Genomic DNA, 13,737 nt, shown 5'->3' on the forward strand with positions numbered 1-13,737 from the left:
TATTAAAAAGACATAAACATTCCACTCCTTTCTTGCATTGGCCTGCATTGAACTCTTTCATGGGGGAGATGGGGACAAGAGACTTTACACTCTACTAATATAAATGCTACGTGTCATAACTTAGGAAGTCAACTCAATATCAAGAGATATTTTTCCCTGTGGAAAGACTGTCTCCCTCTAAATTTTAAGTAACTAAACCATGATGTATCAACTAAATTTAAGTTTTTAAAAAATTATTATTCTAGGGGTGCCTGGGTGACTTGGTCAGTTGGGCATCCAACTTTAGCTCAGGTCACGATCTCATGGTTTATGAGTCTGAGCCCCATGTCAAGCTCTGTGCTGACAACTTAGAGCCTGGAGCCCGCTTCAGATTCTGTGTCTTCCTCTCTCCCTGCCCCTCCCCACTTGCTTGCTCGCTCTCTCTCTCAAAATAAATAAACAAACAAACAAACAAACAAACAAACTTATTATTCCATTAAGTTTATGTATATAGGCATTGAATCCTACCAGGTTAGAATCCTAATTCTCCTGTTTTCAAACTAGAGACTCAGTGTAAAACAAAAACCCTTTATTTCTTTCATTTATAAAACAGAAAAAACATCACTTACTTTTTAGGGTTTTCATAAGGTTTGCAAAGTAATATTAAATGTTTAGAGTACATACTAGGAGGTCAATAAATGAAATCCATTTGATAATCAAAGATGTTTAGAAGTGCTCATCCAAATAAGAGTTCATCAAATTTTCATTTGAGAGAAGCTTTTCTCCTGTTTCCCATTTCTCACATCACTGGCCATGCTTGGAGTAGGTGATCAGAAGATAGAAAAGGTATTGGTAATATCTTAATCATTCTCAATTGAGATTCAGATGTAAGCACAAACATACCCACTTAAGTTTCCTTGGTTATCCCCCTAGGAATGAATGCATTGGGATAATGCATACAAACACATACATATTCATAATGTATTTTATACATTAATACAAAACAGTCAAGGATATGCAATACGTTCATTCTCCCACATCTGTGGTGGTTTCTTTTATTCTTCTGTTTTTGCTTCCTTCCTATTTCCTCCCATCCCTTATGAATTTGGGCTCTCTTTTCACTCTACTTCTTTTTATTGGAGAAAACAGCCTACGCTATGCAAATGTTTCTCCAAGTTCTAATTCTAGTCAGTATCTTTTTCCAGAACTACATACCTGCTTCCAACTACCTGTTTGGCATCTCTGTCCTGATGGCACCCTACACTGAATATACCCGAAGCTGCATTCATCATCTTATTCCCCCCAAATTGGGACCTCCTTCTGAGAATCTTATGTCTAAAATTAGAAATGAGATGGTTTGGAGTCTTCCTCTACTGTTACCCTATGTCTAATCAGTTAATCATAAGTCCTTCACCGTGACGTCTTAATTATCTTGTCTCTCCTTCCCATTCTCATTTCTACCTTTCTACTGAGAGAGTCTTACCTCGATTTTTGTAACAATCTCCTAAATACTTTCCCTACCTCCAGCCCCTTCCCATTACAATCTGGCCTACACATTATACCTGGATGCATCTTCCTAAATCACAAAAGCAGTAATTTGCCTTCATTCTTAAAATCGCCCATTGTGAAACAGAGGAAATATAAACTCATGCTTGGCATCTAAGATTCCCTGCCAGGTATCATCCAGTTATCTTTTGAACCCTATCGCCCTCGATTCTTTTGACCCCGAGGTTACATAAATGAATGGCCCCACAAAGGCAGATCTAGTTTGCATGTTAAATTTTCTTTGACCCACACATGGTTTATAAATTGTGAATGTTAGTTGCTTATTTCAATTAATTGCTAACATTTACACATTCTTGCAACTTTGGGGCTACGTTGCCGTATGACACAAAGCTGGCCAATGAGTGCCCTTTTAAATGCAATAGCACGGAGAAACATGCCCCAGCTCACCAGAGCCTTCATCTGATTGGTTCTGTATCACTCAATCTGGTACTGGCTCAGTGCTTGTAAGCACATGAATTTATGACACTTGCCTTATACTACCTAGTGCTCCAGCCAAATGCATCATTCCCAAACGCACAACTGTCTTTGCTTATGTTATTCAATCTTTGTAGAAGATCTCCCTACCTCTTTCCTGTCTTTAAGGTCCATTTCAAACACTGTATCTTCCATGAAGCTTTTTCTGACCACCCAGCTGGATGTTACTGCCCCATTTTTGAGCCTCGGTAACACTCTGTGGTTCTCCTATGGCCTGTATCCCGCTCTTCACTGGATTAGTCATTCGTATCCTTGACTTCTCGCCGTTTCTCAGGGAGGTGTATTGATGACGCCTGTCCCCCACTCCCCAAGGCTTTCTGAAGGAGGGGTTCTCCTCTTGACCTAGACCTTCCCTCCTCCTCCCCAACGAGAGGGAGCAAGTCTCCATCTCTGATGTGGAGGGTGAGCTTGTCAGCAATGCCCGAGCATGTACCTTTGTCTAATTCTGAAGTTCAGGATTAGGAGGCCCTCTGTTGCCACACATCTAAGACAGGATTTTCCTTCCAGGTTTTACTGGCAAATAAAGCCAATATTTTCATCTGCTTGAATACTTATCTCACAACTGTTTTAAAACTCCAGTAGGGAAAAGGAGGGGTTTGTATTGGGCATCTTCTAACCCCAATAATGATTCCCTCTGTCTTGAATCTTTCTGAAATTCCCTGCAAAGTCATTTACTGTGCAGATAGGCACTCAAAATGCATGTATCAAATTAAGTCAAAGGACACAATCAATGTGCATGAAGTTCGTGGAATGTAATTTCTCCTATGCTGTGTTCCTATAGACCATAACTTAAATTTCTTTTTTGTAGTTGTTAATGAAATACAAACAATTCTGTATATTACATAAAATATTTATTTCCTATTTACATTTCCATTTTTATGTAAATCATTGCACATCATATCACATATCAAAAAAAGAAAAAGAAGGGAAAAATATATAAACCCTACATATCAGTGAAGAAAGCATCATACCACGTGATATTTATCAGCAGTCTCGCAGGTCTCGTTTCTTGCCCTTTTTTGGTCTTCTAGTAGTTTCTTGACAAATGGTATCATACTCCAATATGGCCATTTTGGAAAGTCTCTGTAAGAATTGAGATGGTGCTCCAGCAAGAGGATCGCTGAAACCAGAACCTGTAAAGAAAAAGAAATCAGCTATTAAAGTTAAGTTAGTGCATGGAATGATATGCTCTAAACTATCTCTTTCTCTAAATAAATAAATAAATAATCTCTTTCTCAAATGACCATTAAACACTACTAGTTTTTGATATATCACATTCTTTGAATTAGAAATAGAAAGTGTTTACCTTCTAAAGTGAGTGTGATATTACATCATCTCAAAAAACATTTAACTAAAACAACCTATATGTTTGTATTTAATCATATAAAACTAAATCTGAGTCTGCACTTCTTTTTTTTAATGTTTATTTATTTTGAGAGAGAGAGCATGCATGCATGTGTACAAGCAGGGAAGAGGTGGGGGGAGGGGGGGCAGAGGGAAAATCCCAAATAGTCTCTGTGCTGTCAGCACAGAACCCAACATGGGGCTTGATCCCATGACCATGAGATCATGACCTGCGCCAAAGTCAAGAGTCGGACACTTAACTGACTGAGTCACCCAGGCACTCCCTGACTATGTATTTCTTAAAACATGGGATGGCTGTGGAATTTATTCCAAAGCAAAAGGCACAATCTCCATAAATAATTAACTTGTTTCATAACTTATATGCTCATCAAGTTATTTTCTCCAAATATGCTGTTTCTCATAAATGCTAAGTTTAGTAAAATAGTAAAATTGTAAAGTAAAATAATCATTCACTAACTGAACAGCATTACTCAAGCTTCTATTATAGAGTGGTAGTAATAATAGTAATAGATAACATATATTGAATGATCTCTCTGGGCCAAGTACTTTACATTTATTTCATCCATGCAACACTATAAAATAGGTAACTAGTAGTGCCTTGGACCACAGATATAAAAAGAAGATTTACCAGGGCTAAAAAATTTGCCCAAGGGCAAAGGATTTGAACCCAGATTCATCAAAATCAAACTTCCTATGCAAATACTACATATTGCTCTAAATATGTAACTATGTATAAATACTTCTATTACAAAATATATAAAATGTTGAAAATATACAGATTCAAACTGTTTTAAAATACTACTATTTAATTTCAAATGGTCACGTATCAGAAAAATTATCTACAGTTCTCCAGTATGGTTGTTATTTTTGGTTTGTTTTGTTATTTGAGTGTATAACATAAGTAGAAAGTTCAGAGACAGACAAAGAGATAGAGTAGAGGGGAAGAATATGATCAGGATACCGTTCTTAGCAGTACAATGAACCTGACACTTAGAAAAACACTCTGGTGGAGTGCCTGGGTGGCTCAGTCAGTTAAGCCTCCAACTCTTGATTCTGGCTCAGGTCATGATCTCACGGTTTGTGAGTTCAAGCCCCACGTCCAGCTCTGCATTGACAGCACAGAGTCTGCTTGGGATTCTCTGTCTCCCTGTCTCTCTGCCCCTCCCCTGCTTGCTCTCTCTCTCTTTCTCAAAATAAATAAGCATTAAAAGAAAAACCTCTGGCTACAAATGCACTATATTCTAGACCATAAGCAAATGTCAAAAAATTTCAAAATTGCAGTTAAGTTGAAAGTTGTCAATATTAAGATAAATTTTAAATTCTCAAATACTTAGAAATTTATACATACATTCTAGATTATTCACCAGTCAAAAAAGAAATCAAAGTAAACATTAAAATATCTGTAACTAAATAATAAAATATTACAAAACTTGTGTAATGCAAAAGAAGTTATACATGCAGAGGTTTATACCCAAAATCTCTATGTCAGAAAAGAAGGCTTGAAAATTAATAAGCTAGATATAAAATATACATTAGGAGAATAATAAACCCAAAGAACATGGAAGACAAAAGCTAATACAGGAAAGAGAAGAAATCAATGAAGTAGAAAACAAATTTACAATAAGAAAGAGTTTTTAGATAAGTTCTTGATTGAAGAGACTAATAAAAGAGAAAAGTCTCATAAAAGCAATCAAAAAAATGCAGAAGGCACAAAGAAATAACATTAAAAAAGAGGAAAAGGTTGGGGGTGCCTGGGTGGTTCAGTCGGTTAAGCATTTGACTTTGGCTCAAATCATGGTCTCCCGGTTTGTGAGTTTGAGGCCTGCATCAGGCTCTGTGCTGACAGCTCAGAGCCTGGAGCTTGTTTCAGATTCTGTGTCTCCCTCTCTCTATGCCCCTCCCTGGCTTGTGCTGTGTCTTGCACTATCTCTCTCAAAAATAAATAAACATTAAGAAAAAAAAAAGAGGAACAGGTAAAGCATGTGACTCTTGATCTCAGGATTGTAGTTGTGAGTCCCATATTGGATGCAGAGATTACTTATAAATAAAATCTTAAAAAAATAATAATAAAAATAAAAATAAATAAAAATAAAATCTTAAAAAAAGAGATAGATAGTACAGATAGAATAAAAACTAAATTTGTGCCAATGTATCTGAAAAATTCTATACAATGCAAAAAATTTTAGAAAATATAACTTACCAAAATTGATTGAAGAATTAGAATGCCTTATAAATCCTAAAATTAAAATGATTGGATCAATATTAAAATAATAATTCTTGCCTTGCAGTCTATTTTGTTTGATATTAGTGTACCTACACAATTCTTTTTATTAGTGTTTGCATGGCTTATATTTTTCCATCCTTGTACTTTTGATCCTTCTTGCCCTTAAATTTAAGGTATGCCTCTTGTAAGCAACATATAGTTATTTTTCTCAGTCTGATACTTTGTTCTTTCATTGAAATATTTAGTCTGCTTATATCTAATTGTTGTTATGTTTAACTTTAAATCTTCAATCTCACTAGTTGTTTTCTATTTGTCCTGTGTTTTATGTTCCTTTTTTCCTCCTTTCTTGTCCTCTTTTGAAATGATCAAGTATTTTCTTGTTATTTATTATATTTCCCCTTTCTATTATTAGCTTGTTACTTGTATTATTTTATTGTTCTTTTAGTGGTTACCAGATTATCACATGTCTCTTTGATATATTACAATCTACTTTAAGTTTGTTATTTCACCATTTTCCAGATAATGCAAGTATCTTACAATATTTTAACTCCATATATGCCCCTCCTACCTCTGTGCTACTATTGACAATATGTTTCTACATATATTTTTAAACTTCGTAATACTACCACTACCTCTTTTCATTCTTTCCCAAGTTGTACTTTCATTTTGTATCATTACTCCCTTAATATTTTTTAGTGAAGCTCTCCAGAAAAGAAATTCTTTCAACCTCTATCTGAATGAAAATGTATTTGTTTCACTTTTACTTTTAAAAATATTTTCACTGAATTGAATACAATTCAAGTTTGGCAGTTACTCTTTTAGCACTTGAAAATGCCATTCCACTGTCTTCTTGCTTCCATTGTCTACATTTAAAAAGTCAGTTGTGTATCTTACCATTGCTCCTTTGAAAGTAACATTTGTTTTTTCTCTTTTGGGTTTTTTGTTTTGTTTTGTTTTGTTTTAATTTAGTCTTTTTCTTATGATGTGCCTACCTGTGGTTTTCTTTGTTTCTATCCTGCTGAGGATTCATAGAACTTCTTGTATCTGTGCCTTTGTATTTTTCATCAATTTGGGAACTTATCAGTCAGTATGTAAATAGTGTTCCTGTCCTACTCTCTCTCCTCTTATTCTGGAATTAGAATTACACACAAGTAAAGCAGGTTTACCTTGTCACATAATGACTTGCACACTCTGTTCAGTATTATGTTTTTTCTCCCTCCACTTTAACTGGGTATTTTCTAATGACCTTTCATCTTACTAATCCTATGATGTTGTTGCCACTTTTTCCCCAACTTTAATGCAGTATATTTGACAAATAGAAATTGTATATATTTAAGGTATACAACATGATGACTTGATACACATATACATTGTTACATGATTACCACAATTAAGTTAATTAACACATCCATCACCTCTCATAGTTACCTTTTCTGGAAGGAGATGAGAACACTTGAGATCTACTCCCTTAGCAGATTTCAGTTTACATTACAGTATTATTAACTACAGTCACTAGGCTATACATTAGATCCCCAGAACTTACTCATCTCAGAGCTGTAATTTTGTATCAACATCTCCCCATTTGCCCCAGCTCCAAACCCTGGTAACCACCATTTTATTCCATATACTTGAGCTTTATTTTTCCCCCCTTGAGATTCCACATATAAGCGATTGATTCCAGTAAGAGAAAAGTTCCATGCAACATTTGTCTTTTCTGTCTGGCTTATCTCACTAAGCATGATGCCCTCTGGATTTAACCATTTTGTCACAACAAATAGGATTTCCTTTTTTACAGCTATATAATACAGGTATTCCCCAGCCTTTCAAAAGTTCATACTAAGCCACTTTACTTTTATGAAACACTGACATTAGTACCTGTTTTTGCTAACTGAAAGAAGTCCAATAAAGATTTTCACTTTTATTTTAAAAAGGTATAAACAGAAATAGCATTCAGTGTTTGCTTTGCAGCAAGCCATTTTGGAGGCAACATGCACCCTTAACAGTGAGAGTGGCATCATCAAGTTTCATCCTGGGGAACTACACTCAGTGTCTCAGCATCACATTGCCACAGCTTTGAAAAATTTCAAAAGTCAGAAACTCAAATGCTGTGCAGGCTATGCCATGGCCCACATGAGAGATGGTGAGTGCCTATCCCAGGGTCCTGAGATAATAAAGGTATGTGCACATGGGACATAGCACCCACTAAGTTTACAAAATAGACAAAGCTTAAAAGAAGCATTAACAGAACAAAGCAATTAAATCAGTGGAAAGAAAGGAAGTTAAAAATATAAACATTAGACAACCTATTACATGTAGTAGGAGAAAAAAAATGAGCCAACTTACCCTTTGGTCTCTCCTGAATTGGTACTACAGTGCATGTCTCCTTAGTCTTCCTTGTCCTAAAATTATATATTTTCATAAAATAAGTTTATATAAATCCACAGTACACTAATTTTTAAAAAAAATTTTAATGTTTACTTATTTTTGAGAGAGAGAGAGAGAGAGAGAGCGAGCATGCACAAACAGGGAGGGGGAGAGAGGGAGGGAGACAGAGGATAGGAAGTAGGTCCTGTGCTGACAACAAACAATCAGATGTGGGGCTTGAACTCATGACTTCAGCCAAAGTTGGACCCTTACACTTAACCAGCTGAGCCACCCAGACGCCCCAGAGTACACTAATTTAAAATACATAGTAAGAGATAAGAAGTTGTCTCACTTGGTGAAAGACATCACATGGAAAATGAATAAACATTAAAGAAGGCGAATTCATTCTATTGTAACTAATCCAATCAGAAGCAGATATGAACCAACTCAATCCGTCTGTTTTTGTTAATAAATTTTACCAGTAGGTAAGTGTTATGTCTAACTTTCCCCATATTTATCTTATTTTTTTAAGTTTATTAATTATTTGTTTATTTTGAGAGAAACAGAGACAGTGCAAGTTGGGGAGGGGCAGAGAGGGAGAGAGAGGATCCCAAGCAGACTCCACACTCAGTGTGGATCCCCAGGCAGGGCTTGAACCCACGAAGCTATGAGATCATGAACTGAGCCGAAACTAAGGGTCGGATGCTTAACCAACTGAGCCAGCCAGGCTCCCCTATTTATCTTATTTTTATCTTAACTTTATCTAATCATGATTCAGGAATGCTAAGAGGAAGGTAGTCAAGATTAGATTAAGAGAGTATCTAGATATGCCAAACATCAACTATCACTTATTTGTGCACATTTTACCTATTAATCACCATAAAATCTGAATTTTATCTTAATTAACTTTTGTTCTTACTGGAACAGACCTACATAACAAGTGGGTTATTAGAGGAAGTGTGTCATGATTGAATCTGCTGTGGGGGAGATAATCCATGCGAACTGCAAACTCCCTGTAACTATATTAAACTTTAGAAGTCAGCCAGAACTTTTAGATGCCCTTTACCTCTAGGATTACCGCTATCAGTTATATTACCAGAATGTGCCTTGAAAGTCATTGAAAATATATGATTATAATTAAAGAAATTTGAAAACACAAACTTTTATCCACATTTTAAAAACAAATGTTCACAAATATTCATATGGAGGGAAACAAGGTATTAAGGGGTTGTACACAAGACAAAGAAAAATGAGTTACTTTCCTGCTTTGCCATGGCTGTTCCCTCACAGGACACTGTGCAATATGCAGAGGAGAATAAAATACTTGCAGGCAACTCGACAGGTTGTCACCAGAAGGGCTAAAATAAAGACACTTGTTTCAAAGACAGTGAAGAGAACTAACATTTACGTTTGCCAAGCACTTCATAAACATGATGGCACGAAGCCACCATTCTTGTACTTCGTATATGAAGGATACTTGTCATAGCATGAATTTAATATATTGAAATGATCTCTCACTGACTACATAAATTCACACTTGAGTCCATGTAAAATGGTGAGGAGTCATTGCACAGACAGCTAAATTGCAAATGGGAAGAAAAAAAACTGAAATAGAGTGAAAACAGTAGGAAGTAAAATGAAGACTTAAAATTAAGAGGTAATTGGGCTAATACAAGGAGTGCTTTCGGGGCTTCCAGTTTCTTAAAGATGGATCATATGCATTGGAAGAAGGGTAACAAGACTGGTCTGTACCAAGAAAAGTCCATTGCCAGAGGCAGTCCTACACCCTCCTCAAAGGGCCCTGGGGCTCCCGATGAAAATGACAAGAGTGAGGTGAATGTTAGGGACACAGGTGTGTCAGTAAAGATGGAAACTCACTGTCCTTAAGCAGGTATTTTACTCATGTTTCCAAAAGCCTCTCTCCTTTCTATCCCTGCCATCCCTCCTCTTTTCCCATTATCTACTCCACCAGCAGCTTACTCTTTCTCTTCCACTATCCCTCAATCTGCCTTATTGCATCATTGACTCATGGAAGAAAAAGTAATTTTGCTTTTAATATTTTTATAGCTTGGAAACCCGCCCTCAGATAATATTAAAAATGATAGGAAAGGCTTCATGTATGCTGTTGTTCATTGTGATATTACTTAGGAAACCAAAAAGTCAAAGCAACTTGTAAGTACAATGATAGGAAATGGTTAAATAAACCATGGATCTATCAGTGGGATATAATGTAGCCAGTAAGGACTGTCTGAAGATTATGCACTGACCTGAAAAAGTGAATATATGTGATAATAAGTTAAAAAGGCAGAGTAAAAAATTGTAAGTACACTAAAATCACAGCTAAAATAAAAGTCCATGAAAATGAGGAAGAAAAGAGAACCAACACCCAATAATAAAAATGGATATGTGAGGATAGGTATATTATCAAAGCATTGTTTTTCTTTTTCCAAATTTTCTTCAAAGTTCTTATTTGTTTTCATAATTTCATAAATAATGCACAACTTTTCATTTTTAGCATATTGTAGTTCTCCATTTATATGACCAAAATTTATTTCAAGAGTAATTAGCAAGAACAGTAACACTAGTGGAAAGCTCAAGAAATATATTCTAAGACTTCGATATTTGTGTGCTACATATAACTAGCTGACTTTAAAGCACACTATAGCAGGAAAAGAATATGAAAACATAAATTTTCCCCTAAAGAGAGTAACAACACAGACGACTATAAATGCTTCGTCTTTTTCAGGCTGGCAGAGTGAACAAGTACTAGACATGCAATAAATACCTGATGAATAAATAAATAAACCAAAGCAGCAACAAAATAGAGTACGAGACTGTCTTACTATAGATCCCTTTGGAGAAAGGGGTTTTCTTTTAATGGTACGTCAGTCAGTCTGATTTATAAAAAGGAAGGCAATTACGATAATGTTTTTAAACACCAATATTCAAAGTGGGTGGGACTTTTCTGGCTGACAAACTCCATTCTGATAGTCAGTGCAGGGTTTTCATTAGGCTGACATCTCATTTAGAATCTCCCCTCACACTACATTAGTCAAACTATAAACAAAATATTGCAAAGAGTTCATTTATTGTCATTGTGAAAAATCTCAGTATTCTCATAGGCAATCTATTCTAGGGCAACAAATACTTTCAAAGGATTTCCTTAAATCCTTTCAGGAAATGTCACTTGAAAACTGAGAAAAGTGCCTACTTGTCAAACTGAATAAAACTGCTACCTTAGATTTAAAAAATTAAATCTTTTATGAAAAAAAATATTAGTGGGCAAGAAAGAATTAAATTCACTAGCCAGGAAAACCTCTATATTTAGCTGTTACTACAAATAAATGTCAAATGAAAGAGAATTGAGTAGAAATGGTGTACCTGACTGGAGGCATCTCGGTATCAGTATGCAGCAGTCTTGGATGAACTTCCAGTGGACTTGAACTTACACTTTTTTGGCAACTTTGCAGTCCTGGTAAATATGGCATTTTGACACATTCTTTGAGCTCTTCTAGACCAAATGCTGTGGTGTATTCAAATTAAAAATAGTATCATAATCAACTATATTATTTCTTCATGAAATGTCTTCTTTTGTGACATACTAAAACACATAATACAATATCCTAAATCAGTCATTAAGTAGAGAAAAATAAAGCTACTGTAATTTATCTAGTGTCTTTCCCAAGAGAATACCTTTTAACTCCTACTATAGGGACTGTAGGGAAGAGATGATTAAGGGGCTGATTGAGAAGTAGAATAAGGAAAAAGGACAGCTTCATGGATCTCCCAGTCCTCACTGTCCCCTGCCTCATTATTTTATATAATTATAATTTCCAGAATATTAGAGACATTTATGTTGAAATAGAGTTTAAAAGCACTTTTAAGACTCTTATATTACCTGCTATTTTAAATCTTTCTACCTTCCTGCTTTTATGTAAAGTAAGAGGTATAAATACATGATTATTGAGCTAGCAATGACAGATAAATGAATTTTACTTCAGGCATTGATTTTAATTTTCTCTCTGCAAAATTTCATACCAAATCTAGGAACACTAACACTGAAGCATCAAGATTGCTTCTCCTATTGACCTCACATAAAATTGGACAAAGACACTGTCAAATTATTAAAACAAAACAAAACACAATTTCAAAATGAAGGCAATGAATGGAAAAAAAACAGATTAAGAAATTAAAGGTTCGGGTGATCTTTAAATTAAATGTTGAGAATTGGTTTTTAAACTTCCCCTCTCTCTTTTTTTGTTTTAAGCGGGGGGGGGGGGGGGGGGGGGGCAGAGAGAGCGGGAAAGAGAGTCCCAAGCAGACTCCATGCTCAATGCAGACCCTGATGCGGGGCTTGATCCCTTGACCCTGAGATCATAACCTGAGCTAAAATCAGGAGCCGGACACTTAACTGATGAGCCACCCAGATGCCCCTTAAGCTTTCCCTACTAAGTAAGTCTAGCACAGGAATAAAAATAGTATCTAATGGGACTGGAGTTATATTAAATGTTCCAAATGCTATTTTGCAACGTTTGATATTTTCTCATTTGGAAAAAAAAATTGCTTCTCCTGATCAAAAAACATACAAATTTTCTTTTCAGCAATTATATTTGGGTATAAAAGGGCAGATAAACTAAAGTATCTTTAATGGGAATCTAGTGAAAACGTTGAAGAAATAGAGCAACACATTCAAAACCAGGAGTGATGAAATGGGTTGGGGAGTTTGAATTTTGTGATTTTGAAGAATTACATCTCTACTTAAAAAGCTGAAGACAGAATTCAGGATAAATAAGATAATACAATTATAACTTGAAATATAAATTAAAATTAAGCTATTAATACATTCATACACATATCAAAAGTCCTCAAATCAGTCTTTATCGAGCATCTATAGAATATAAGATACTTTCCATATAACTCACACAAAAACCAGTTTTGGTTAGAATTACTAATACAAAAAGGTGCCGTCAAAGATTTGGGTTTCTTAAAACATAAAAACCAACTTGAGGTGCTTAAAAACAAACACAATTTAGGAAAAGTAGAATGACTCAATGGAGATATTACTGCACTGATATCAAGAGAAGTAGTTCTTCAAAATTTGCTTCCATCATGATTACAGAAATACATGAAGTAAATTAATTCTAATTTGCTTCCATTTTTATTTTCCATAAGCTCAGGAAATTATCCTGACATAAATGTTACAAAAATTATGTCTCTTGACTGCTTAAAAAAAATACATGTGTAAATTGAAGGCACTATTGTTATATTTTCTTCAGCAAAATAATTGTAAAAAAACAAGTTACCTTTCTTCATTTTTTGTGTTTCCAAAACTGCTTTCTTCCAACTACTCTCAAACAGAAAACAGTCAAGGGAATTTCTGGTGACATTAGAAGTATCAAATTTGATTTCAGGGGATAACACTGGCATTGTTTCTTCTTCTTTCAGCAGTGTTGATGAAAGTGAGATGCTGCTTCAGATACAGGACACAAAATACAAAAAAAAAAAAGTATTGCAGAGATAAATACTCTTTCTAATTTGTTTTCCATCATGCAGAGTAAATACTAACATAGACTTACAAGAAAAGTTCACTTATAACATGTAAACACATATTCTTGGGATTTTAAAGTAAGAGGCCTTTAATAATGTAGCTAAAAGAGATAGTAGGAGTCATTTAAAACATTTTAATGAATTCTTTCAAATCCTAGGTCACAGATATTTAGCAATATAAAAAAAACTGAAGTCCAATGGCAAGTTATTGTGTACAA

At 35.1% G+C, this 13,737-nt stretch overlaps 2 protein-coding genes across 12 annotated transcripts in view; both read right to left on the bottom strand.

The window, feature by feature from the left end:
- Nucleotides 1–659: 659 nt before the first annotated feature.
- The window catches only part of CF2H8orf89 (chromosome F2 C8orf89 homolog), a 29,420-nt gene continuing 16,342 nt past the window's right edge, over nucleotides 660–13,737 (bottom strand). For 4 of the 11 annotated variants that reach the window (XM_047842540.1, XM_047842536.1, XM_047842539.1 and 1 more), the window contains 6 exons: nucleotides 13,276–13,439; nucleotides 11,354–11,495; nucleotides 9,235–9,330; nucleotides 7,952–8,007; nucleotides 5,585–5,620; nucleotides 2,881–3,152 (listed from right to left, as the gene is read on the bottom strand). In XM_047842540.1, coding sequence (XP_047698496.1) covers nucleotides 3,004–3,152; nucleotides 5,585–5,620; nucleotides 7,952–8,007; nucleotides 9,235–9,330; nucleotides 11,354–11,495; nucleotides 13,276–13,399 — 603 coding nt within the window. In that variant the 5' untranslated portion in view covers nucleotides 13,400–13,439 and the 3' untranslated portion in view covers nucleotides 2,881–3,003. Of the gene's footprint in view, nucleotides 796–2,880; nucleotides 3,153–5,584; nucleotides 5,621–7,951; nucleotides 8,008–9,234; nucleotides 9,331–11,353; nucleotides 11,496–13,275; nucleotides 13,443–13,737 lie in introns of those variants that run through there. The other 7 variants (XM_047842543.1, XM_047842538.1, XM_047842541.1 and 4 more) reach the window with 5 other exon arrangements.
- The window catches only part of RPL7 (ribosomal protein L7), a 30,968-nt gene continuing 23,714 nt past the window's right edge, over nucleotides 6,484–13,737 (bottom strand). Inside the window, exons 7-9 of the mRNA XM_047842535.1 lie at nucleotides 10,803–10,810; nucleotides 10,472–10,473; nucleotides 6,484–6,497 (exon numbers count right to left, since the gene is read on the bottom strand). The gene's annotated coding sequence lies outside the window, so the exon portion shown is untranslated. The remainder of the gene's footprint in view (nucleotides 6,498–10,471; nucleotides 10,474–10,802; nucleotides 10,811–13,737) is intronic.

This window comes from Prionailurus viverrinus, chromosome F2 (assembly GCF_022837055.1).
Source record: "Prionailurus viverrinus isolate Anna chromosome F2, UM_Priviv_1.0, whole genome shotgun sequence".
Classification (NCBI taxonomy): Eukaryota; Metazoa; Chordata; class Mammalia; order Carnivora; family Felidae; genus Prionailurus; species Prionailurus viverrinus.